This window comes from Micrasema longulum, unplaced genomic scaffold (genome assembly GCF_059751315.1).
Source record: "Micrasema longulum isolate JH-2025_06_02 unplaced genomic scaffold, ASM5975131v1 h1tg000113l, whole genome shotgun sequence".
NCBI lineage: Eukaryota > Metazoa > Arthropoda > Insecta > Trichoptera > Brachycentridae > Micrasema > Micrasema longulum.
Window position 1 is genome coordinate 276,735 of NW_028277319.1, and position 26,675 is coordinate 303,409.

Sequence of the window (26,675 nt, forward strand, 5' to 3'; positions counted from 1 at the left end):
GGTGAGAAAAACAGGCGTAAATTTTTATGTCATCAGAAAAACAGATGTAATTAAAATATTTAAAACATTTTTTTATATCATAAGTATAGAGTAAAGGGCCTCGTTATTGTGTTTATATTTGTTGCCATTCCACACTTCGTTTTCGTTCCATTTCGAGTATTTTTACGTTTATTCATTCTCCGAATGTGATTGACTTAAGTGTGTATATAATTTTAATATTAAACTTTGAAAATTATTGCCAGCTCGCAGACAGTTTGGCATAAATAAGAAAAAATTTATGATTGCCGTTATGGTAAGCAAACGCGTAACGTGTCATGGTATGCCGATAATAAATTACGGACGGCGAAATATTTTGTCGATCGTATATAATTTTCATTAAAAAAATATTTTCTTACGCGCGGTAAAAATTAAAGCATTAAATTGTTCGGCAAAGTTTCTCGAAAATGTACGGAAAAATAATAAAAATATTTTGTTGAAAACGAATTTCTTCGAACGACAAGAGAGTTGCGAAAGATTTCTGGTTTATAGCAAGTCAACGGACCAATCGGCAGAACTGACCGAGAAGAACCGGAAGAGAACTTGAGACGCCTCACGCGGAGTAATAATTTCAGAAATACAAAACTTAAAAAAAACATAGCGCTAAAAACACGGTACATAAGAATTGAAAAAAATATGTCTTCGTTTAAAAGTCTATTAACAGCTTACCCACCACATACCGCACACCGCATCTGAGGACATAAGTCTCCTTGGCGGTGCCCACATACACGGAAAATTTGCTCGTTGTCAAACGAGAAAAGCTGCCCGAAGGAGCTCTCTGAAATCTGGTAGCCTTAGCATCTTTGTGCTGAAAGAAAGTAATCCAGAAGTACATAATATGTACTTCATTGGATTGAGAAGAGAGGGAAGTGAATTCTTCACTGACTGGGATTAAATTGATTGGACATGATCGATTCGCCGAAATGATTACAAAACTTTTTAAAAGCCTTGAAATTCTTTTTAGAAGCCACCAGATCTGTATATTCGACAATAGTCTATTAACAAATAAAAATTAAAAAAACTACTGTACTTTTTCATTTAGCGACAGATAGCGCAGATGAGTGTTTTTGCATCACAATGAACTTCAACCGATACAATTCAGTAATTCCAATATAGCATTTTATGTACAGTGATTTGCAACCATTTTCACTTGAAAAGCCTAAAATTATTATAGAATTCCTCGAAAGAAGCTGTTTCGGATTCATTTTCTTTTATTCAAGTGTCAAGCCCTTCCTTTGATTCCGGTGGTCCTTGTTTCGAATCCCAATGTACCTACTCCTCCCTGACGGCGAGTCAAGAAAGCAACGCGTGACAACACAACAAAAAACCGTACCGCGAACAACAGCGAAAACCGTACCGCGAGCGTGACAGTGATTTCGAATCACCAACATACAAGAAAACGTGCAAAGTGACCAGTACAAACGATAACGGTGTCTTTCTGGACCAGTGCCAAAGGGAGGAAACCGTAAGTCCTTACTCCTTTCATTAATTCCAGGATTGACACTCAAAACCATAACGTCAATTAGTTTACCTAAAATCAAACGTTCCCTGTTTTCTTCGAACACGCGTATCGCGAGAGGGCAGGCCTTGTTTACAGTCCCGAGGTCGAAGGTATCGAGCATCCAACAGAAGCAGTGAAAGGTCGTTTTGAGAATTAGGCTTCGTATCAGATCTCCTCCTGTTGACTGAAAATCCTTTATTCCGTTGAATATTAGCCAATTAGTAGCTCGAAAAGGTGTTTCCTTTGAAACGTTTCATCTTCAATGTCTTTTTCATCATTCACCGGTTTATTAACATCATTCCAGGTTTGCTTTACGACCAAATTGCATGGGAACATCGTAATGAATGAGGTGTGATTCTATTCGATGGGCTAATTATGATCAAAAGCGAAGAGCATCACACAGCCGCAGCCGGCTCAATACACAAAGTGTAGGCTTACTTATATCACATTCTGCGGTTGAAAGGTTCAACGATCTTGAGACAGGTACTTTTTGCCTGCTGCGGAATTGAATTTCTAATTTACCGTAATTTCAGTCGCAATAAGGCACGTTAATTAACAAATTAACGACCCTGCCAAGTATTAGCAGATTTGCAGCATGTTATACAGAATTAAATGAAGAGTACAATTAAAGTTGATTTATGAAATCAAAAGCTTACTACCTTTAAAACGTTAAGATACATATATACCTCGCTCATTGAATCGATTATATCTTACGGAGTGCGTGTCTGGGGTCTCACCTTCCAGTCTCATCTAAGTAAAATTTATGATATTTAGGTGAGACTGTTAAGGGCGATTGTACCGGATAGCATAATCCGTGAAGCGAAACATATGGGCGAAGGTGTATATTTAAAATTCTGTAATGTCCTGCCGGTAAAACAACGTTGTGACTACAAATTGATTGTAGATCACTTTGTTGATCCGGAATATTGAAAAAGAGTTTCCCACTCTCACAACACTAGATTAAAAACTAAGGGCTCCCTGATCGTTCCTCGAATTACAAATCACTTCGGATAGCGATCATTAAATTGCGTTATTCCAAGGTTGTTCAATGATCTCCCACAAACCATCATTAACATGAAAGATCTTCAAATGAAAAAAAAAAAGAGCTGAAGAAATATCCTCTAAATACTTTATAATGCCTGTAAATAAATAAATTTGCACAATATAAATAAAATAATGTAAACTAAACCTGTCATAAAATATTTAAAAAATGTCCCACTGAAAAGTCTTTAGACTTAGTGGGTAACAAATTATTATATGTATTTTAAATTATTAAATTGAGCTTGAATGCAAAAAAGACTCACTACCTTCTATTTGGAAACAAGAGTAATGAATCTATTGATGTCTTTATTGGTGATGATCGTCTGGAGAAAAAAAATAGCACTAAGTACTTGGGACTGTTAGTGGACTCGCAGCTTACTTGGAATGAACATGTTGAGCACGTGAAAGGAAAGATTGTCCCTGTAGCTGGAATACTGTACAGATTTCAGAGAATGCTTCCAGTTTCGCTGCTTCGAGCAATCTATTTTTCTATGGTCCATTCGCATTTATCATACCTATGCTGTGTTTGGGGTTTTGCAACTAAGAGCAAAATTTCTGAGGTGCAGATTATTCAGAATAGAGCGATCAGAAATGTGTTTCACCTACCGTATGATACTCATGTAAGGGACATTTATTTTGAAACAAAAATCATGCCTTTTAGCATGCTTTCCTATTTCGAGATAACTGACACTATCATTAATACTACTCTCGACTCAATGCACAGTAACATAAAGCCAGTTTTCATTGGAGACATCCATCGGTACAGTACTCGATCAAAAAACAATATATATATTGGATCTGTGAAGTCTACGAAGTTTGGTACTAGATCTTTACAATACATAGGTTTCAAGGAATTTAATAAATTGCCACAAAAATTTAAAGTACCTATTTCAAAATATAGAAACAGGACGTGCGAATTGAAGAATTATTTTTTCCAGAAGTACTTTGAATAAATAATGTTAGTTTATAGAGAATGCGCATCTTGAACATATACCTTTTAATATTTTACCGTTTTTGCTTGTATATGTAATTTTTAATACTATTTAAATGTTATTTGTGTTTTTTTTCTTTTTATATACTTTTTTTGGCTTGTATATATAATTTCAATACGTTTTTGATAAAAAAAAATTAACCTGTATTGGGTGTGCGCATATTTTGTTAATTAAAAAAAAAAGATTTTATTTTGTACTAGTTCAGTATGTATATATACATACATGTAATTTTTAAACTTTTTCAATTTTCTTTCCCAGATTGCATAATGTAAACATTATTTTGAATTTATTTCCATGCCTAGTATTCTGTTTATTTTGTTATTTTCAAGTATTTTTCATACCCTTTTTAATTTGTAGTATATCATAATTTAAATTTTTCTGCTTTTGTAAATAATATAATAGTTTAAAATTTAAAAACGTCTTTAAAAAAATTGTTATCTGTATGTCCCTAAATGAGTTTTTTTTTTAAAAAAACTCCTTGGGAATATTGTATATAATTATGTATAATATGTTTTCAATATAATAAAAAAAATAAAAAATAAATACTGTTCTGCAGCACTGAATCTGGAAATATTTTTTTCAATAGGAAATAATCTGAGATTTGAGAGATTATTTAAATTCTTATAAATGGGAGCTGGAGTCAAACAACCTTCTGACTTCACTGCGATACGGTAGATCTATTGTAACCGAATCCTGTGCATTAGTTCACGCCCTAAAGCCATGGTCTTTAAACCCCCAAACAACCAAATAAATAAATATATACTTTTTTTACTTAGTTGATAGTCTATAAACAAAATTTTAAAAACGCTGAATTTCCTCATTGTAACATTCTTGGACTTAAACAGGATTCCCATGTCAAGGATATCTACCGACAAACAAAGATACTTCCTTTCAAGGTAATGCCACTGCATGACATAACTAATACTATTTTAAATATCATCAACTTTTCTGCTCATTCAAATTTAAAACACACATTTGGTCATAATATTCATAATTACAATACGCGTTATTCAAGGAATCTTCATGTGTCTAAGTTTTGCTCAACAAAGTTTGGCAGTAGGTCCTTGGAAAATATTGGCCATTTCGAATATAATAAACTGCCTGATGAGCTAAGACATAAAAAACTTAATGAAAAATCCAGAAGTGTCGTAATTAAAAAATATTTCTTAAATCTTTTTGATATTGATAATTATTAATGTAGTTTACATGAGATGGTGTTTTATGTTTCTTATACAATAATGTTTTCTTTTTATTTCGGATGTATTAATTTGTATGATGTTATGTATTGTCAATTTTTTTTTTCTTATTTACGGTCCCAAATGAGTTTCTTATAACTCCTGGGAGTAAAATATATAATTTTTGTGTTATATGTTTTATTAATAATAAAAAAAATATTTAAAAAAAAATTAGGTATTGATTTTGCTCACCAGTCTTCCAGCTTCGTTGTTGTGCAGGTTGACCTTGGAGTGGAGGTCGCCCGCCGTCTCCCGCGCGTCCAGGAAGGTGCGCGAGAAGGCCACGCCGTAGTGCAGGTTGTGCGAGCAGCCGCCCCACTTCCAGCGGCCGGCGGGCGGACGCGGCCCGCCGCGGCTGGCCGCCGGGTCGCAGCCGCACGCCAGCAGCTCGCCCTGCGCGCACGCGCGCGACACGGAGTGCGCCACGCCGGCGGCGGTCAGGGCGTACACGAAGGCGGATTCTCTGTACCCTGGAATCATACAAAACTCACATTAATATACTGATAATAATAATTGGAATAAAAACACATTTATTCATGAGTACTTTTCATTAACATTTTGATGAAGGATTCTTTCGTTTTTTTATATTAAAAAGTTATCCTGCAAGTTCTCCATCTTCTTTTACTTCTTCCTCTTGGTTTAGGTCGTATGACCTGCTTGTGATGGTGGGCTGTGCTAGGATAATACCATCAGCCGTCCCTCCATCGTTTTAGCGGTCTTTCTGGTAGTCTTCTGCTGCGGGGGTTTTCAGACTGAATGATTTTCGCAAGCCTCGTTTCTTCTATGCCGTCCACATGGTCTTCACAAGCGCCTTCTGTTTCTTTCCCACCTCTCTATGTCTTCAACACCACAGACAGACCTTATCGTTTCATTTCCGATCCGATATATAAGAGTTCTGCCTGAGATGGAGCCTAGGGTTCTCACTTCTGCTTCTCTGAGAAAGCTTTTTGTCCTGCTGGTGTCGACTCTCACTTCCATTCCGCAGGTCATGATGGGTCAGACGCATGTCTTATATATCCTGACCTTATTTTCGGTTGGCATGTGTTTGTTTCTACATAAAGTGTCCCGCAAGCAGCCAGTTATAGCCGTGGCTTTGTTAGTATGTGCTTGTACTTCGCTCTATAGGTCACTGTTGCTGGAGATCTCTACACCAAAATGAGTGAACTACATGACTTGCTCAATAAGTACATTATTGACGCCGACGGTCAGTTTACATCTGAGTGGCTCCTTTGATATGGTTAAGCACTTTGTTTTACTGACGAAGATCATCATATTGTATTTTTTTGAAGTAAGATGAAATCTCTAAAGCATTCTCTGAAGATTGTTTTTGTTTTCTGCTAATACTGCAGCGTCTTGATTAACCCCCTAGGAAGTAAAATCCACTATCGTGTTTTGAAAACAAGCTTATGTTTTAATGCAATATCTATTTTAAATGGCATTTGATACCACTCTCCCATAAAGTTGTAAAGTAGTGTTAGCGTACAAATTCATCAATCTAATAATGTGATTATATATTATTTATTTAACGGCGCACACTTTCATTAAATAAATACAGGAAACATAGTTTAATGTAAGTAGTGCAAAACGTATTGTTAGAAAATTAAGTTTTACAGTAATCGAAAATCAATAAATAAATCAAACTGGATTAAACTTAACAGTCCTTCCCTTTTTTAAAAATAATTTTTAAATCAGATTTTTTTAAAGTACGACGCAATAATCCGTCAACGTCGGTCACGGCTCCTTCACAATCCCCCGGATAAACGTTGTGTGTAAACGTTGATATATGTATTGTCAGATATTTTGTTCCACAGCATCTGACAGATAGGTTTTTGTTGTAGTCAGCTATCGATCAGAAGATGACAAATTAGACTGCTTTATCATAACATGGAGATATCGTATATTGTGGAGAATATGGTGAAGGGGTTGTGTCATGATTTGTTATTTAATTGATCGTTCTATGAGACGACGCGACGTTTCTTATTGAATTATCTGAATATTTCAATTAGATATATTAATAGTATAATTTATAATAATTAATTGCTAGCTGTTCATTTGTATTTTGATTTGAATCAAATCTTACAAATACTGAAAAATAACAATTATTTTATTTATTTTAAAGTTGAATAATAATTTGTATCCTCTTTAAAGTAGATGCAAAATTAAGTTTCATTTAAGAACACCAGTTCTTCAATTCATATTTTATTCAACATTTGCCTACCCGCATGTAGAGGTGCATAGAGCATTGCATTTGTACACCAAATGCACCGTATATCGTTCCTATGCTATACATTATTATAATGTAATATGTTAAGTCTTATGATTCTGGTGAAAGTCTTTAGTTTGTAGTTTCAATTTGATTTTGAAATAAAAAATCTAGATTTTTTTTAAAATACGGATTTCGAAAAATGTGTTTTTTTTTATAAATAAAGTAAGTAAATAGTGCGATTTTTACAACTTTGAACGTAAAAAGCTAGAGCATTTGATTAAAAAAAAAACTTATTATATTTATTGTAATAATGTGAATTTATAAATTATTGAAAATAAATCAACATATTAGTTTATATATGAATGTAATATCAATTCACTAAAAAAAATAAGCAAAACACTTTGTACAACATTACTTTAAAATGGTTTAGTTATTTTAAAAAGCATTTATACAAGAGTTAAATGAAATTAAAAAATAGATTAGACTACACCATTACTATTTTTTTTAATTGTGACTTTTCATGAATTGAAAACGGGGAGTCATAAAGGTTGATAATAGCTAAATAATACGAGTAATAATAATCCATCAAAAAGTCAATAAGATAATTGAAGTACCTACTCTTCTTTTCCCGCTATTTTATCTTAGCAAATGTACCAAATCGTTCGCCATCTACAGATATTGCATTGTTAGTATGGTATTTAATATGAGTAAAAAAGAAAATAATAGTCGATCAATCAAACGGTTAAGTGGCCTCGTCAATCTGATCAATTATTAGATACCAGGAGACCAGAAAACTAGAGGAGGTAAACACAATAGATGGTAGGAAACAAACTTGTCGCGTGTGTAGTTCAGGTGACAAGCAAGATCATCAATCACTTCGGACGTAAACTAACAGGATATCATACAAAAAATCTCATGTGTGATACGCGATCAAAATTACTAAACATATTTATGATGATAAACAATGTTTTATTTGAAAGATATTTTTAAGTGTTTTTACTGCAGATAGAGTATTATATAATTTTTGAAGCGTTTCATTTACGGAACAATATTTCTTCCTATTTTTTTGCATGAATTTACGTAAGTTGGTTCTGTGTGTGAAATAAAACCAAAATCCTGGACTATAGTCCTTAAAATATAGCTTGATTAGAATTACAGTTGTCAGCAAAAGTGACGTCATAACTTTGTAGTGACGTTTAAGGAGTGATTTATACTGACACACAAAAAAATATTCGTATCTGGCATGTTAACTTATTTTTTTAATATAATACTTGGCATATAAATCAACACAATTATATAAAATTCAGCTTTGAATCTAAAATAAACCTAATTAATAACGACGTTCTTTCAAGGTTACATCATTTTGCAAAAATGTTTGAGATGGGACAAATTGATCAATGTAAATCGATCCAATGAAAAATAGTTCATTTGTTGTTTTTCATGAAAAAAAGTATTTTGTCTTATTTTTTAGTAAATAATTGTCTTAAACACACTATAAAAGGCTTGTTTTTGCGTTTTTATATCAATTTTCGGAAACTGAGATTCATGTTTGCACGAAAAAACTGATAAAATCGATTTCATCGGTACATCACTTATCAGTAATTTCCCATCACTAGTGACATTAGTTTGGCAGCTGTCTTTTAATCAAGCTATTTCAAGGACAATAGTGTCATCAACTTGATAGCTACGCACAGAAAAAACTCCTTTAAAAAGAAACCGAGTGGGGATAAATCCGACGAGTAGTTTAATTTGACGAAGTATTTGTTTCTAAGATCGTTTTAATTTTCAATATTACGTTGTCGTTGATGGGAAGTTATTTTCAGAGTTATTAACCATAGTTACTTTCAACTGTCTTTGAAGTAAAATATAATTTTCTGTATGAAAATGTCTACATCTATAAAAATTTAACGCACCTTCGTCGGTTACCTATAATTGAACCGGTTTCGAAATAAATAAATAAACACATTTTCGTAGAGGAAATTTGATAATACTTTATAAAAACTTGTAGATAACTTCCATACGTTACATAAGTTGTTCTGATGTTGTGCCTTATGCACCACGGGGAGCGGATAGGAAAACGACGATGACGGAATTGACGTTATCAAGTGACGCGGACCATTGAATGGTCGAAGAATTTGGCTTATTTTCTCATACGATTACCCGGAGTACATAGCGAGGCAGGAGTAAAGAGTAGCTGCGAGTTGCGGGCTCCGAGACAGCTGGGAGATTTATGTCCACCCACTCGTTGCACTATAAAGCACGGAGCCCCACTGAGCCCCACTGAGCCATATAAAGCGCCACGCATGTCCACGAAATGTTTATTGTTGCCTTCCGAGGCCTTATATGCCCCGCGACATTTTGTACGTGAGTTTACTTAATTTACGGACGCGAATGTTGTTAAGCGACAGTTTCGTCTCAGGCAGATGAAACCAATCTTAAATCTGCCATCTTACAGAATATTTTTTCACCGCAGTGGCTTTTTATATCGGTAGGAATTGGCGATGCGAATTCAGAGGTCAAAAGCTTTTAGACGTCGCCGACTTAGTAGTCTTACAACTATTAACGTATCTAATAATTACTTAGATAAATTATTATGAAAATAAAACTTCGTTATTAGTGTTACACAAATTTTATTTATTTACAAGAACACTACTACAGTTTCAGGAGAGCTTTCCTCCCATCGACGGGTGATATAAAACTCTTGAGTGATAAAAAATTGTGTAACACTAATAACAAAGTTTTATTTTCATAATAATTTATAATGAAGTGTTACGAAGTGAATGCCGATTCAATTAACAATATTACTAAGATATTGTAGACATTATTATTTGACCCCTTAATTCATAAAATAAAATAAAAAAATAGTGCGAAACTTAAAGCATTGTAAAGCTTTCCAACGCATTAAAAATAAATTATGTAAGCAGTGTTGTTTATATTAGGGAAATCTTAATATACATCAGAAAAATATAGCATTCAAGCAAAAACGGCGAACGAAGAATACAGTTCTGTGAGTAAAATAAATCCAGAGAACCGTGGACGAGTATTTTAGCTCAACGGCTGCTATCAGGTAAAAGTCCCGAATAAGAAAATAGAGTAGAGATAATCACATTCTTGGGGTCATGGGTTCGATCCTGGCAGGGTGGAAGTTAAATATTGACTTTAAAGATTATTTTTGAATTATATTTCATATTTCCTGGACTGGCACCTGAAGCGTAAGACTGATCATCTTACCTTCATGTAACAAATGATCAAACTACGCTGCATTCGGTTTACCAAGGCAGCGCTCTATGCACCACTGGGTACGGAAAGGGGATCATCTATATGGATTATATTTCACAAATAGAAATGTATTCTTCATCCGCCTGGACAAAAGCATATAATACAACTTCTGAAAATAGCAGTGATGTGGAAATCACAAACGTTAGGCAGAATGGTGAATGTTACACAATATTTAAAGTTTTCACTTAAACCAGCTAATCAGAGATTTCTTTCACCCCTTTCAATTCGTAGGTGTTCACATTCTTTTATAATTTATTATATAAATAAAAGACGAGTGATATTTAAATCACAAATTTGGAATACTCAGTGACCGGTTTCATCGTTTTCGCGACATCTTCGAGACTGGTATTTTTACTAAGAAATTCAATGTATTTATACAAAATAGAAAATAAGGATAGAGAATTCAAAAGGAAATGAGAGTAAATTAAATTAAATCATTTTTTGTCTTAAGGATCCTTAACAAAGTGTTTCAGGTTCACTAATAAATTTTTATAATTGTATTTCTAATTAGTTTATATATTGTTTATTTTTATTTTTATCTATCGGATTTTGTTTAGCGAAATAAAGTATCACTCGTCTTTTATTTCTATAATAAATTACAATGAACTTCCATCAAGAATTTTCACTCTGAAATTCTTCCATAATTTCTTTACCTGGGTTGCCAAATCTATCAATGGTCATTTCCTTCATCTCTGTTGAGATGCGTTGTATAATTTTAAAGAAACTGCTTGTTAGAAAAAGTTACGTAACATATTTTATAATTTCTTATTTTTTATCCCTGACGCAATTCATTGTGACTTGAAAGTTGTAAAGCAGAGTAAATAATTACTTTAGTTGGTGCATGGTAGGTGTAGCGCATTTGAGGATATAACTTTAGTAGGAATCTGACTGCAAGTATGCACGAGTATATTACCTGTCTAAGTTCTTAGATTTTCGCAAATGCTAAGAACTCATTCAAGACACAAAAGACAGACGCCCGCAAAATGAAAGCATATTTTATCTTTTAACTTTTACTTTTAAATACATCTAATACCAGTATCTAATGAATTATTGTTGGTTAAGAAATAAATATAAATGTTCATGAAAGCAGAGAGAGAGGGTAGGAAGGTAGAGTTGGAATCATACCATGTCTTCTCCCTTTTATGTGCTTTTTATTTAATTTGTATATTTCTTTTTTTGTATTAAATTTTTCCCTTCTCCTTCTGTATTTATAATAAATTAATGTGAAATCTGTAATTGGTCTTACTTTTTAAAATCGTTTTCTTATACATTAATTTTGTTAAAAAGACTGTATGATTTCCATAGTAAATACATAATAATTTTTTAGATATTTTTTCAACAGAGTTTGAAGCTGCTGAGAATAAGGAAATCTAGGCCTTTACAAAGCTTATGATATGCCATCGGCTGGATTAAGAAATCACGAAATACACTACCATTCACGTTTTCTACATTCAAGTTTGGTGTATGAAAAATAGGATATGCATACAATTTGTTTTCTAATCATGTTCGGTTACAGATTATCGATAAAGATATCTTAAATTTTAATACAAATATACACATTTTAGTACAAAAATACAGATTTAATTTTATACCGTCTTGATATGTACCGATAAAGATAGAGTTTATAATCGTGGTCCTGAAATAGACATATTCGATTGCTTCCAAGTTAGACAACGGAAAATATTTTATGAACATTCAACTATTTGCTACCCATACTTTAATTTAAAAAAATTAAGAAATATATATTTTTATTAATAATAATACATATGGTACATATTATACTCCCAGGAGTTATTAAAAAAACTCATTTGGAACAGAACATATAAAGACTTTTTTTTTGTAACAATACATAATATCATACATCCGAAATAGTAATAACACAAATATAAGAAACATAAAATACAGTACTTTACACCATTTATATAAATCTGTACCTCAGAGACAGACGGATGCAAATCCAAACGTCAAATGTTCAACACAAGCCTAAAGAATTTACTTTCTCTAAGTGATTTCTAATAACTTATAACATTTATTTGTTTTTTTAGTATGTCAATACATTGGTTCTTTCATTATAAGACGTGCATTTCTTCAAAATCAATGGACATGGTCATAAACTAGATACGAATATCGAAATGTCATTTCATTAAATTCTGGATTTGCATCCGTCTACCTGAGGTACAGAAATTATTACATTGATAGCTATCACTATAAAAAAGATTTAAGTAATGCTTTTTAATTGCGACGCTTTTGGACTTTTTATTTGACTTTTCGTGTTTTAGCTCATCGGGCAGTTTATCAAATTTGGAATGGCCAATATTTGAGACCTTCTGTCGAACTTTGTTGAGCGAAACTTAGACACATGAAGATTCTTCGAGTAACGCGTATTGTAATTGTGAATATCATGACCAAATGTGTATTTTAATTTTGTGTGACCAGAACTCTTCTACTTCTTTAAAACCGTTGATTTTCAGTAATCATATTTTAGGTATGTCCAAAACTTTGCAGACGAATTCCGTTTTTTTTCTGAAGGGATTGTCTTTTTTTTTTTTGCGAAAGGGAGGGAAAACATTTTTGGGAGGGTAATATAGAAATCTAGACATTTACACGGCTTATGACCTGTCACTAGCTGGTTTAAGTGGTCACTTTACATACTGTATATTTACCATTCTGCCTTTGTTTAAACATATACATTTCCCTAACTCTTACATCTGTTGACTTTTGTGAAGAAAAAGGGCCTAAACTTTTCTTTCTTGGGTAAGATTCATCCGGATGAATTATTTTACCTACTAGGCAACGTTCGAAAATATTTTTTAAATTGTGTATGCTTCTTTTAGCGGTTAGTTGAATCAATAATGCTTTGTTTTAAACTTATTGGGCTGTCTTAAAAAAAAAAAAAGACAAAATAATTGTAGATAATCTGAACATCTGATTGCTTTGGTGTCATTATGGTTAAAAAAATAATTATTCACTTGATTTTAAAATGTGTAGGTTGTGGGGAGGTAAAAATAGATTATCAAATTATGTAAAAATTGAGATGAATTGCAGAAATTTTATTTATAATTCCTTAAAACGTAAAGTCATTTTTTTTTTCAGGTACAACTTGTAATAATCAAACACCAGGGCCTTGATCACAATATAAAGCTTAGAGGGTTATTTTTAGTTTTATAAAGTAAATCGAGTAGGGTATTTTCTCAAGTCGGGAATAATATAAGGCACAAATTATGTAAGGCTGAGATAAGCATTGTAGAGCGAATGGACCGCAAAAGAACGACTAAGAATATTTACAATGCGAATGTTGATGGATGCAGAAATAGAGGAACACCGAGAAAGACATGGCGTGACCAAATCTAACAAACACTTGAAGTTGGACATGTCAAAAGTCGGAAACGGCGCGCGTGCATGAGAAGATGTATGAATGTAGAGAAAGCGAGACCTGTACGCAAAGATATAGTAATGTGGCGTTCTTTTCTCTCTGCCTACCCTAACGAGGAAACGGCTTGATGATTTGTTGTTGTTGTTGTTATTGTTGGGAATAACGTTAAAATTATAATGTATATTCAGAGTCGATTTTTGCGATTTTAATGATATAACTATTAATGTATTCAAAATAAGTTTTAATTTATAATTTTCAAGTTTTAAAATGAGCCCGTACAAAACGACTTGCAGTAGTCATTTTGACGTCACGCGTTGTGATCGCCGACTTTGCTTCTATTAAGCATTGCGTACAAGTTTGACGCCAAAACGTCATACGTGCCGTTTGTCCCACAGGACGCGAAACGTCTCGTTTCGGGTAATTTAAAATATGTATATTTTAAACCTTTATGGATAAATTATCTGACTTCGCACGTGTAAAACATTGATACTGCTACCATCGCGATTTTTGACTTGTTGAAAAACAAAAATAATAAAAAAACACGAAAAGACCCCATTTTACGAATATAAAATCCTAAACATTGTAGTTAATGAATCTTCGAATTTAATGTGAGTGTATTTTTTATAAATCAAATAACAATATTCTTCATGTCTTGTACCGTCATGGCTACTCCGGTGGTAGCTGACTTCACAGCATAACTCCACGCGACAATTTCTGATAAAATCGAGAAGACAACGATTTCTCAATTGACAAATTCATAATTTACAATTCGATATGTCCGCCGCAATTTATTGATCTCGTCGGATTTGATCGATTGCCGGATGATTTGATCGATTGAGGGTCGATCCGAAGGCAGCTCCTAAACGGTCAGTTGGACAAAAAGTTGGAGATTGGAAGAATCTGATCGCAGTACCGAATTCCCGATCATGCGCCGATTACAAATGCACCGAATAAAGCGCGCTCCCAGAAGGGGCGACCACACGCTAATCGTCAAAAAGTACCTGCTACAAAACGACAAAACAATAGTACTGTGGGGCTCACCCGGAAAGCAATATCACTGTCGCCTGATATACTATCGTCTTAACTCTTAAAAGGCTGTGGTAAAAAATCCTTTGTGTGCGGTGATGTGACATCGTATTACCACAACCGAAAGACGGAATATTATAATGTTCAGACATGTAAAAAAAAAACATTGAAACATATTGTTTAATAACTCTTTTTCCATAATTTATAAAAATATTATTAAATTATCCCTATTATAGATACTACATTAAAAATCATAAATACGCCGCTCATTTTATATGCGTGCGTCCCCCATCACTGTCAATAGCCGACTGAATCTGTTTTGCGCAAACATTGGTCATTTAATTCATGTAATTTAAAAAAATAAGAGAGAATTCTCGATAAGTATCGTATTGATCGTTTGAACAGTGTTGTGGTCCCGTGGTAGTATTTTGAACTCACAGACCAAAGGTCAGAGGCTCAATCCCTATCTCAAATCCTTCCATTTTTCCAGCACAAGTTATTTACGACTTTTAGGAAATAATTTTAAAAAAGTATGTAGGCTAGTGTGACTTCACAGCCACACAAGAATTAACGCAGCGGTACACTCAGTAGATCAGTAGTAGAGTTCATTTCAGACATGAAGAAGTTTAGCATAGTTCAGTTCTGATCAGTTCAACTGATGTAGGAGCCCCCAAATCAACAACCTACAAAATCCTACAGTACTGCTTTCAGTATTTTTTGAAGAATCTTTTTTTAAAAATGATTTGGTGTTACATGTTGATGTTGTTGATTCTAGATGCGAGGTTTTATTTCTGATTAGCTTTTACCCACGGCTTTACTTACATAGGATTAGGGAGAAATTATACAAAACAAACAAACCATCACGCCGTTTCCCCATAAGGGTAGCCAGAGAGGATAGAACGCCACAACACTCTATCTTTGCACACAGATCTCGCCTCCTCTACATTCATACATCTTCTCATGCACGCGCGCCGATTATTCCGTCTTTTGACATGTCCATCTTTAAGTATTTGTTGGATTTGGTCATGCCATGTCTTTCTCGGTCTTCCTCTATTTCTGCATCCATCAACATTCGCATTGTAAATATTCTTTGCCGTTCTCTCGCTGTCCATTCGTTCTACATGTCCAAACCAGCGCAGAGCTCCTTTCTTGATTTTGTCGATAAGGCTTGTCTCAGCCTTACATAATGTACGGATCTCAACATTTGTGCATCTATCGTACATAGTTTTACCACACATTCGCCTGAGAAATCGCATTTCGATAGCATTCAGCCTACTTTCATCCCTGTTTTTCCAAATCCATACTTCGCTCCCATACATCTTGGGTAATTAATTAATTGTGTCGATTATCGATAACTTTTCCTATGGAATGATATGTTTTTTCGGGATCAAAAGTAGTTAGATCTTCCAATTATCGATTTTATCATATTCAAATACGTTTTTTTCAAAAATATTTTTTTTGTATTTTGCTGTGTAATAGAACACTTTTGAGTTATAAAAAAGTGATATATTAGAAAATATTAGTGAGTATGTATATTTAGGATTAACTATCGATTGCCATTTTAAAAAGGATGCTCATGTACAAAAATCGTGTAATAGACTTAGATCAATAGTTGGTAAAATGTATATATTGAAATATTATGTCCCTGATAGTACTTTAAGAATAATTTATTTGTCACTTTCAGAATCAATTATAAGATCCGCTTTAACCTCATGGGCTTTTTCCAGTAATACAAACATACAACTTGTACAGAACTTACAAAATTCAATGATTAAATTATTAACTGAAAAAAAAATGCACTGTCAGCGACGTCATATTTCAATATCCTTATTGCAAAAATCCATAAATATTTTATCCGTTAGAGCTTTATTATGGTCCAAGCTGGTTTCTCAGCATGCGTCTCTATCTGAATATAGAAATAAATCTGAGCATGTATATAATACTCGGTTCACTAGTGTAGATGGACTAGCTCTCCCTAAATTTGATAATAAATACGGGTAAAGAACACTAGAGTACGCTTTAGCAAAAATGTATAATATGCTTCCATTAAATATAAAAAATTAAAAAAACTTATCTGGCTCAAGAGAAAGACTTCTGCCGAGAATCTGTCTTTTGGAACGTGTTTTTTTGTCTTAAAGTTTTTTTTGTGTATTTCTTTTTTATTTAGACAATCTTTTATTTTCAATGTACTCGTACATATTTTTTTTTCCATAGTAATAAGAGTTTTTATATGTTAATAGAATTTAAGAGATAAGATTATATATATATATATTAGAACTTAACTATAAGCACCTGCTGAAGAACTGCATTTTATGCAGTTCAGTAAAACTTGATAATTTATATGTTAATTTTTGTATGCTTTTGATAACTAAATAAAATATACATATGTTTACAAAAGGCATTTGTACCAGGTAAAGCAATAAAATGAAAATATGTAATATGATACATATACTGGCTGGGACCTAAAGCGTACGATTCGTTAATTCACAATGAGAATAACACTGACAATAAAAGAAAATACTAATACATCTTTATTTATGTACTGAGTTAGTAAAACAATGGTCATCCTATGTAAGGATATGAAATGGTTCCAAAATTGATAATGTAAATTACGGGGCAATTGAATTCGAGAGCGTTTTTCGATTCCAAGGAATGTGGTACTGTGACAGGTCCTAAATTCTTGTTTACACGAATCCTTTTTCTCTGAATATTATGTGTGTGAATTTGTAGTTAAAACGCGCTCAAATGGGATAGAAATTTTATAGGCATAGTTTTTCAAATGCGAAACTTTTGAAGAACAAAATTTATTACCATAACCAATATGATGAAGTTCTAAATAATAAAGAAGTTATGTCGAATAAAAAGAACAAAGCATCGATTTGATGAAATGTTTTCCTGGATGGTAAATTTTTTCTAAAACTGTAATTGAATTTTTAGAACGTAAAATTCTTCAAAAGCCACTGGATCCATAGTTTTTTTAATTTTGTGTTTCCGTGAGTGAAATTGTGATTGATAACTGGCCTTTATATGTTTACGTTTATGCGTTTATGCATGTTTACGTGAAACTAACCAATAGTAAATACAAATTAACTAAATCATTTCACACGTATCGTCCGATTCCACACGGAGCGGCATGATCAAATTAAGGTCGATTAACATTTATTAGATTATTGTATGTATATACATTTTATTCAGTAGCTACCCTCGTTACCCTACGATTACCGACTAAAATGTTTGAAATAGATTTATTTTTTTAACAATTAATTGTATTTTCAAAATCAATATGGATACTGCGGAGAAATGTTTTCATACATAACTTTAAAAAAGAAATGATTAAAAAATATGCCATTGTGTAATTAAAATAAAGTAAATGTCAATCCGCCCAGTTATTTGGTCGTGCCGTGTGGATTATTGCCGTGATGTGAAATTTCACAATTGGCCATTAGAATAACAATTTGTCAAATCAACAAGTAAAAATTGTTCATAAAAAACAGAACAGTAATAATTGAGACCAATAAAACATATATTCGCCAAAAATTTGGTGCAAATTTTTTAAAGATTTTATTACTAGGAAATTTATGGTTTATAACAAAATATATTGACATTTGAAAATAACTGTTTATTTAAACAATTAATTACACACTCATGTGTCTGTGTCAACTAATTGCTCGTCCCATCTCAACACAGGACATTAAGTCCCATGGAGTTCAAAGTCTTAAAAAGGAAGATCCAGTAGAGATTAGGTGGACTTGTAGTGTACTTATCACTGGTTAGTCATTTGCCTGCCATGCTCGAGGTCTCGGGTTTGATTCCCCGCAGGCTTTACGTGATTTTTTTTTTTTTTTTATCATGCCCATTCACAGCAGTACTTCATAGTCCCTGAATTGAATCAGAAGCGTATAATAGATCATCGTGTCTTCATGCATGAAATTATTAAGATATACTGCAATTGGAATACTAATCCAGTGTCTCAGTCCAGTGAATACACAATTGTGAAAAATAAACAATATTTTTACTATGCCAAATGTTTGTAGACACAGCTGGATTTCTCTCCCTTCAGAGTTATCAATATTAAAATTTATTGCAATAGAGAAGGAAAACATGTTTGAGAGAATATGGAAGTCTAGACATTTACAGGACTTATGATCTGTCATTTCATGGTTTTAATGGCCGTTTTAAACAGTGTAAAACATTCACAATTCTGTCTATGTTTGTACATCAACGATTCCTTAATAAAGGTATTAGATGTTTTACTTTACAAAAGTCAACAAATCGAAGAGTTGAGGAAATCCAAATGTTCAAACGTAAGTGAATGTTACACAGCGTGTAAAGTGGACGCTTAAACCTGCCAATGACAGATCATAAGCTCTGTAAATGCCTTGAATTATTTTAGTTAATTTACACTTAATACACCATATCCAAATTATTATAACAATTATGTTTTTGTACTATATTCTACTAACTTTAATGAAATTTTTATTTTATGTACTGGTTTATGTTTGTAACATCATATTTATGATTTATATTTTATTGGTTATGCATGTTAAGTAATTAATATGATTTATTTTTAATATCGTAGCACATATAATTCTTATTAAAAGAATTAATTATTATTTCTTTTATTTGGGTTGATATTTCTATATTGTATAATATCATACATATGTATTATTAATTATTTTAATTTACTTTGTATTCTATGGTTGTTAATTGTATGGCTTAACACAGGCACATTCTAAACACCCATAATTTGTTAGTGAATATGTATACAAATGTAATTTTAAGTAAATAAATAAATAAATTCTCAAAAATGTATTCCCCCTCTCTGTTGCAGTTAATTTCAATTATGAAAAATAATTTAATGCAATTGAGATATTAAATGTTAATAAATAATTGGATATTTATTCACTTACTGACTTTTTTGTGGTACATTTAATTATTCACAAACATTTAATAAAATGTTTGAATGAAAAGTTAATGCTTTATATATTAATAGTAATTGAGCTGCCTTGTTCGCTTAATGTTTTCCATCCCGGGAAAAAAAATGAACCAATAAAGTGCGCACAACTCTGTTAATATCACAAAGTATCGTATTGTTTTAAGAGGTCGGTCAATTACTCAATTCATTCGTAAAAATAAACATACCCCAAATCAGGTTTATCGCTAACAAGATCGAACCAGTTAAATGGTTTCGTGTAACAAGACGCGCATACTAAGGACTCGTAGCGAGAACAGGCACGCGAAAATGCTACATACATTTGGTTTTCAATTATTCATTTTTGGGCGCCAACTTTTTGCATCGAAAAAGATTTGGAGCATACTAAATGACTCTTATAATTAAATTTACGTTGTTAAATGGGTATTGATTAAAAGCAATGGATTGATTGTTTGTGTATGTACATAGTACATGTAACATATATTTTTTTAAAGCGGGTTGCTGTTGGTAGTTTTGTGGGCTTTAATTCCAAAGCGATAATTAAAAAAAAAAAAAAAAACATTTAATATATTTATTGAGTTCAGAGGCACAGCTTATAGTGCCATAACCAGGAACGACCTATCCCTGTGAACTTGTCCCGACTCGCTATAAAATCCGTGCTGAGTCGAAGCACGTGAAATGCATTGGTTAACATACATGTACGTACATACGCAATCGGGTTGAGGTCCCGTGGCTAGTGCTGCGGACTTACGGATCAGAGCCAATATAGGAAGTTTGAACCCCACTACCCCAACTTGATTCCCATTTTCTAACAGTGAGTTATTTTCAACTCGTTGAAAATGGCTACTAAAATCGAAATATTTGGGTAAATAATAAAAATGCAAATATTTAATTTTTTATTAAAAAAAAACACACGAGTAAATATATTTATATTCACACACACATATACATGTTAAAATTTATGCATACATATGTTTAGTCGGCCTTGAAGTGTAGTGGTTATCGCGTTTGTCTACTATGCAAAAGGCCTCGGGTTCGATTCCTGACATTCTTGACATGAAATACTTTTAATAAAAAAGTTTTTTACTAGAATATTTCATTGTCCATGAACTGGCATCTAAAGCGTAAGACTGATCACCTTACTATCATGTAACAAAAAAATGATCAAGAGACGCTGGGATTGGTGTACCAATGCCGTGCCCTATGCACCATTAGGTGCGGTAAGGTAATGGTGGTGGTGGATGTATGCACAGATCATGAGCCCTGTAAATGCCTATACTTCCATATTCTCTTCTCAATAATGTTTTCCCTATCTCTTGCAATAAATTTAAAACTTTATAAAAATTGATATTATTTTAGAGTTATTGTTTTACGCAATACTTCATTTTTATTTATTGTTTTTTTTTTATTTGACTAATTGGGACATTTCAAAACAATCATTTATGAGTAATCGATGTGGGATGGTATGAATTGGATACCTTTGTGGAATGGAAAAAAAATATACAGAGTGTCCGCGGGCAGATTTGACAATGAAAATAAAATATTAACTGCAAAGAATTTATTTTAATAATAAAAAATAATGCAGATTTGTGTATTGAAAATAACTCGACCTACATGCTGTCTATTTTGTTGCAAACACTCTTGTGATTACAAGAGTGTTTGCAACAAAGACCTCACATTGGCAAAAACTCGCTTGCAGAGATTTGGATTTATCGGATATTTTCCAGTAGGGCACTTATTGTTGAAGACGATTTATTGTATACGCAAGATTTGAGGTAGCTCCATGAGAAAAAATGCATCGTTTGAGATCAGATGATTTTGGGAGTTTGTCTATGTTACTCTTACTCTCACAACAATCAAATTAGTGACAATCATAAGCGAAGTTCGTTTTAGTCTATACATAACATTAACAAAAAAAAATAACGAGAGGGTGAAACTTTGAAATCTATCGATCTGAATTCGTCGTGAGAGCGATTTGAACATTTATAAGTCCTTAATGTTTTTTATTTTTAGAAAAGATCTTAAACTTTAGTACCCTACAACAATATTGAAAGACGGAAAGAATATATGTTAAAAATATTGACATGGTTTTTGTTTGTTAATATATTCAGTATGTGGTAATTCCTACTATAATTATAAAATATACAGTAAGAATTCCCTGCATCAGGTTTCTCATCACGAGTAACAACCTCGTCTCATCCTCTCAGCTGGTGGTCCACGAATATCGTATTGGAATCAGGGTTACTTATTAATTAATTAATCGGTTTTATCAGCGCCCTATCTTTTTATCATTAATTGGAAATAATTGTATATAGGTATGTACACTTATTGTAATAAATTATTATAAATCTAATACAAAAAAAAAAATCAATTGAAAATAATGCAAAAAATTAACACGTTTTTGGATATTTAAAACAAAACTTAACTAAGGAGATTGATAAATGATTATCTGTGCCAACATTTTTGTTGAAAAATTTTATTATAATAAATAGATTTCGATTAACAAAAATGTGATTAAATTTGAAATACTTTACTTTACTTAAAGTTCTAATCAGAAGAAAACCGTACAATTTATTTGAGTATAAAAATGTTTACCTATTAAATCGACATACTTTGAATCGGGTTGTGGTCCCGAGGCTAGTGTTGCGGATTCGCGGATCAAAGGTCTGAGTTGCGAATCCCTTTACACCATTTTAATATCCATTTTCTAATGGTGAGGTATTTAAAAATCGTTGAAAATTACTGCCAAAATTTAAAAGAACGGTAATACTTTTTTTTTAACAATTTAAAAAAAACATACATAAATATAATTATAAAAAACTAAAATTAAATTTAAATAATTTATAAGAAAAAAAAATATCTCAGAAACGTGCTTCTATAGGTGTGTAGTGGATACATTTCCAAAAACAGAACAAAAAAAAGGATTTTTAAACTATTCATTTTTTTCATTGTTGAATTAGATAATAAATAAAAGTTTTGATAAGATGGAAAACTGTTTTAAATTTTTTTTTTGCATAAAAAATACACCAGGTTTTTTTGTTAAAATTCGACTGTAAAACAATATTTTATTTATTTTATTAAATTCAAAACAAAACAAAGTTGACAACCCTATTCATTCTATTTTGCACTCAGCTCTTCATGAATTGATAATGATTTTTAATTATTGATATATTTTTTATCCCGCGTCTTATTCATCCAAACTTGTGTTTACGTTCAAAATACAGCGAACGTCGAATATTATACAAGGTTTTAAAGTTTAAATGGAAATTCCAAGATTTTTTATGTATGCAAAACAAACGAAAGCATATTATTTAAGAAACTTCCTGTGCAAATTACTTATTTAAAAAAAAAAATATCTCTAATATTCTCATAAAACATTATTATGATAAATCTTTTAATAATTAAGCCATTGGAAAATGAACCCCCACCCCAGTTGGAGATGACAGAAGAATAACGACGATGATGTTTCGATTTGTTTTTATTACATGTTTAATAATATAATACATAATCAATAAGGGAGCGCGAGTGTGATGTCGAGAATCGGGAACTGTCAACTTCTGAATTACTGTTCGAATAAAACTGATAAACTGACTAATTAATGATCTACTGCTGAACTACTTCATGTCTGAACTGATCTCCAGTGATGAACTACTCGTGGTACCTAAGATACCTAAGAGTGCTTCTGCTTTTCCAGTTGTTGCCTATAGTTTTCCTTTTACTTCTGAGTGGGGAGTTCAGGTCATCTTCTATTTCCCTAACTGTAAGTAACTTACATCCGTTCTAGGTAATCAGTATTTTGGATAATTTAATTATTTTATAGTTTACGTACAGAAAATGCGTGACTCACCCTCTGAACTGACATAGTGATGATAGTAAGTCAGGCGGCAGTGGACATTAGCGCATCGGGAGAATTTTTAGTCCTAATTGTCTGTGATATAATATGTCAAATTCAATATATATGAGTTACCTACAATAGTTAATTTTAATAAATATGTTAACAAGGGGAAATATTCACACTTCGTTTATTGTGAACACAAATTCATCCTTAACACCGCCATACATTGATGAGCCGTTTATGTTTAAAAGGACTGCTGAAGTTTTTCTTTCCGTGTTTATGGGACATGTTACTTGCTTCATGGCGTCTGTTTGCTGATTTCTTGTCAGCGTTAATTCTCTTGTTGAAATGTCAATCACGGCTTATAAAAATGGAGGGCAACTATTAAAAATCTCCAATTATTGTATTGTTGGAAAAACGCCATGTACAGTTTGAATTTATTGATTTGAACAAAATAATAAAGAAAAAGATTCAGCAAGGAACTTCAGCCTTTACGGGATATTGAATACAATAAATGTTTTCTTGCGCACGGTAAAAATTGAAGCATTAAATTGTCAGGCAAAGTTTATTGAAAATGTACGAGAAAAATAATGAAGAATGTTTTAATAAAAACGAACTACTTCAAAAGACGTCATTAGTTTATATGAACCAACCAATGATTAGAGAGTTACGGAAGTTTTCCGGTTTGCTTGCCGTCAATAAACCGATGGGCAGAACTGATCGAGATTAAGCGGAAGAGAACTTCTGACGTCACAAGCGGAGTTATTTCAGAAATACAAAACTTAAAAAATCATGGCGCTGATAATACGATAAAAATGATTTTTTTTGATTAGTTTAATAGTCTATTAACAAATAAAAAAAAAAGAAAAATAATGAATATTCTCATTGGCTTCCTTAAAATAAAAATAAAAGAAATGTAAAAAAAAACAGCTAGATTTGTTATGTACATACGTGAGAATTTCCCCATACTTATCCGTACGCACATTGAAATGTTTATATTGAAATAAATATATACTCGTTGATATATAAATGTGAAATAAAAAAAAAAGTGTCCGATATATTTATTTATAATGTACGATCCTCACTGTGCTTCTAAACAACTGTTAGTTTGGTTTAGTGTAGCCTCTTATTAAGATCATTGCTGCTTCAGATGGTGCTTTTAAGAGGCTCCGAGTTATATGAAGTAGGGACCTTTACATTACATGGAAAATCATGATGTGATACTCCTACTTGATAGTTTTGATGAAACGAATCGGTAAATACTTAGACAAAGTAATATAATATACAATTATGTCGTTTAAGAACGCTTATTATGTTTCCACTATCATTTTAGCCTCGATTTCAACAATATTTTCTGTATGTCCAAATCTTTGTCGACGAATTCTGTTTTTTTTTTCATTGCGGGATTCATATAGTATTGAATATTTTTCAGCAGTGATGAAGCTGTTGAGAATATGGATTTCTCAGCATTTACAGAGCTTATGATCTATCATACTGTGTAACAATTATAATTCTGCCTAAGGTAGTTGACTTTCATGTTGACGAAATAAAAATCATCTGGCATAAAAAAGAAAGGTTAGTAAAAAATCAGAACAAAACTTTTTGAAAAAAATCCGATGTAAAGATTTCAGGTCTGTAAAAACTTAATCTTTTTAAACAATAGGTGTCTAGCTTTCTCAATGCTTTCTTTTCTGTAGAAAACTAATACACATGAAAAATAAATTTAGAGTAAAAAAAAATAAGATACAGGTAAAATAGTTAATGTTACACATTGTGTAAAGTGATCACTTAACCCATCTGATGACAACTTGCCCATTAAATACGGCACATCGAATCTGAGGACTTAAGTCTCCTTGGCAGTACTCACGTACACGGTAAATTGCTTGTTGCCGAACGAGAAAAGCTTCTCGAAGGAACTCTTTGTAATTTTTTATTTTTTATTTATATTTATTATATATACAGCTTAAGCCAATTATAACAGTTACACGAAGAAACATAAATACAAGAAACCGAACAAAAAAAACATAAAACTATATACCAAAGACAAACAAGGGCAATAAAATTATGGTATACAATTTATTCATTAAAACGAAAGACATAGAAGACAATCCATCTTCATCTCACGCTGTTTTAGTGGCGAAGAGATATACAAAAAGCTGGAAGATCTATCTCAAAGAATTCCAAGTCGTCTGACGAATTGACTAATCGACACATTCTGAACCTTGGGGTATAAAAACAAAAGTTGCTCTTAGAAGATTTAATAAATAGCAGATTTTGACTTCTGGTGACATGCTTGGGAACATGAAAAGAATTTGATTGCAACAGAGATGGGACATCACTTATAGCATTAAGTATTGAAAATACATATAAGGTCCATCTCAGTTCTACGTTTCTCCAATGAAGACGGATCTGGTAGACTTTGCATCTTTGTACTGAAAGAAAGTAATCAGGAAGTACAAAATATGCATTTCACTAGATTGAGGAAAAGAGGAAATTAAATTCCTCACTGACTGGGGTGAAGTTGTTTGGACATGATCAATTCACCGAAATGACAAAACTTTTTAAAAGCCTTGAAATTCTTTTTGATAGTCACCAGATTTGTGTATCCGGGAGGACCTATAAAACAATTACGGATATTAGCGAGAAGCTTAATTTAGTATTTATTTATTAATTTTCACCTTTTATCAAAATACAATTTGACGTTCACTTTGCCCAGCTAACAAGGGTACATGCCCCGTTCCAAGCTAGGCAATTACATTCTAATATATAATAATAGTTAACAAATTAATAGAGAGCACAGACAAATAAAATATAAACTTATTCGTATACACATTTTGATAATATATATATATATATATATATATTTAAATATATATACACACACATACATACACTCATGTTTATTTCACTGTATCTATTTATGTTATCCTGTTATCTTGGTACTTTTGTACAAGCATTGTTATCTAATAAAGTGAATGCACGGTCAAAGCTAAAACCTATTAAAAAAAAAAAACAAAAAATATTTCAATCAGATTAAAGAATGTATGTACGTATCTAGTTTTTGTCAAGAACATCAGTCAATATGTTATTTATGTATTTTTTTTTTAAATATATTTAAACACGTCCAATAAGAAACAGTGTGGAGTGAAATAGCGTCACGTAGTGCTAATCATTATTGTCTATAGGGCTGGTCTTTCTTGTCAGATTTTTGGATTGTT

The 26,675-nt window shown here is 32.2% G+C and overlaps 1 protein-coding gene across 1 annotated transcript in view; it reads right to left on the reverse strand.

Annotated features, from left to right (window-relative positions):
• Nucleotides 1–26,675, reverse strand: part of LOC148284521 (protein Wnt-10a-like) — a 52,845-nt gene that overhangs the window by 14,600 nt on the left and 11,570 nt on the right. The window contains exon 3 of the mRNA XM_088238889.1: nt 4,998–5,275. Coding sequence (XP_088095015.1) covers nt 4,998–5,275 — 278 coding nt within the window. The remainder of the gene's footprint in view (nt 1–4,997; nt 5,276–26,675) is intronic.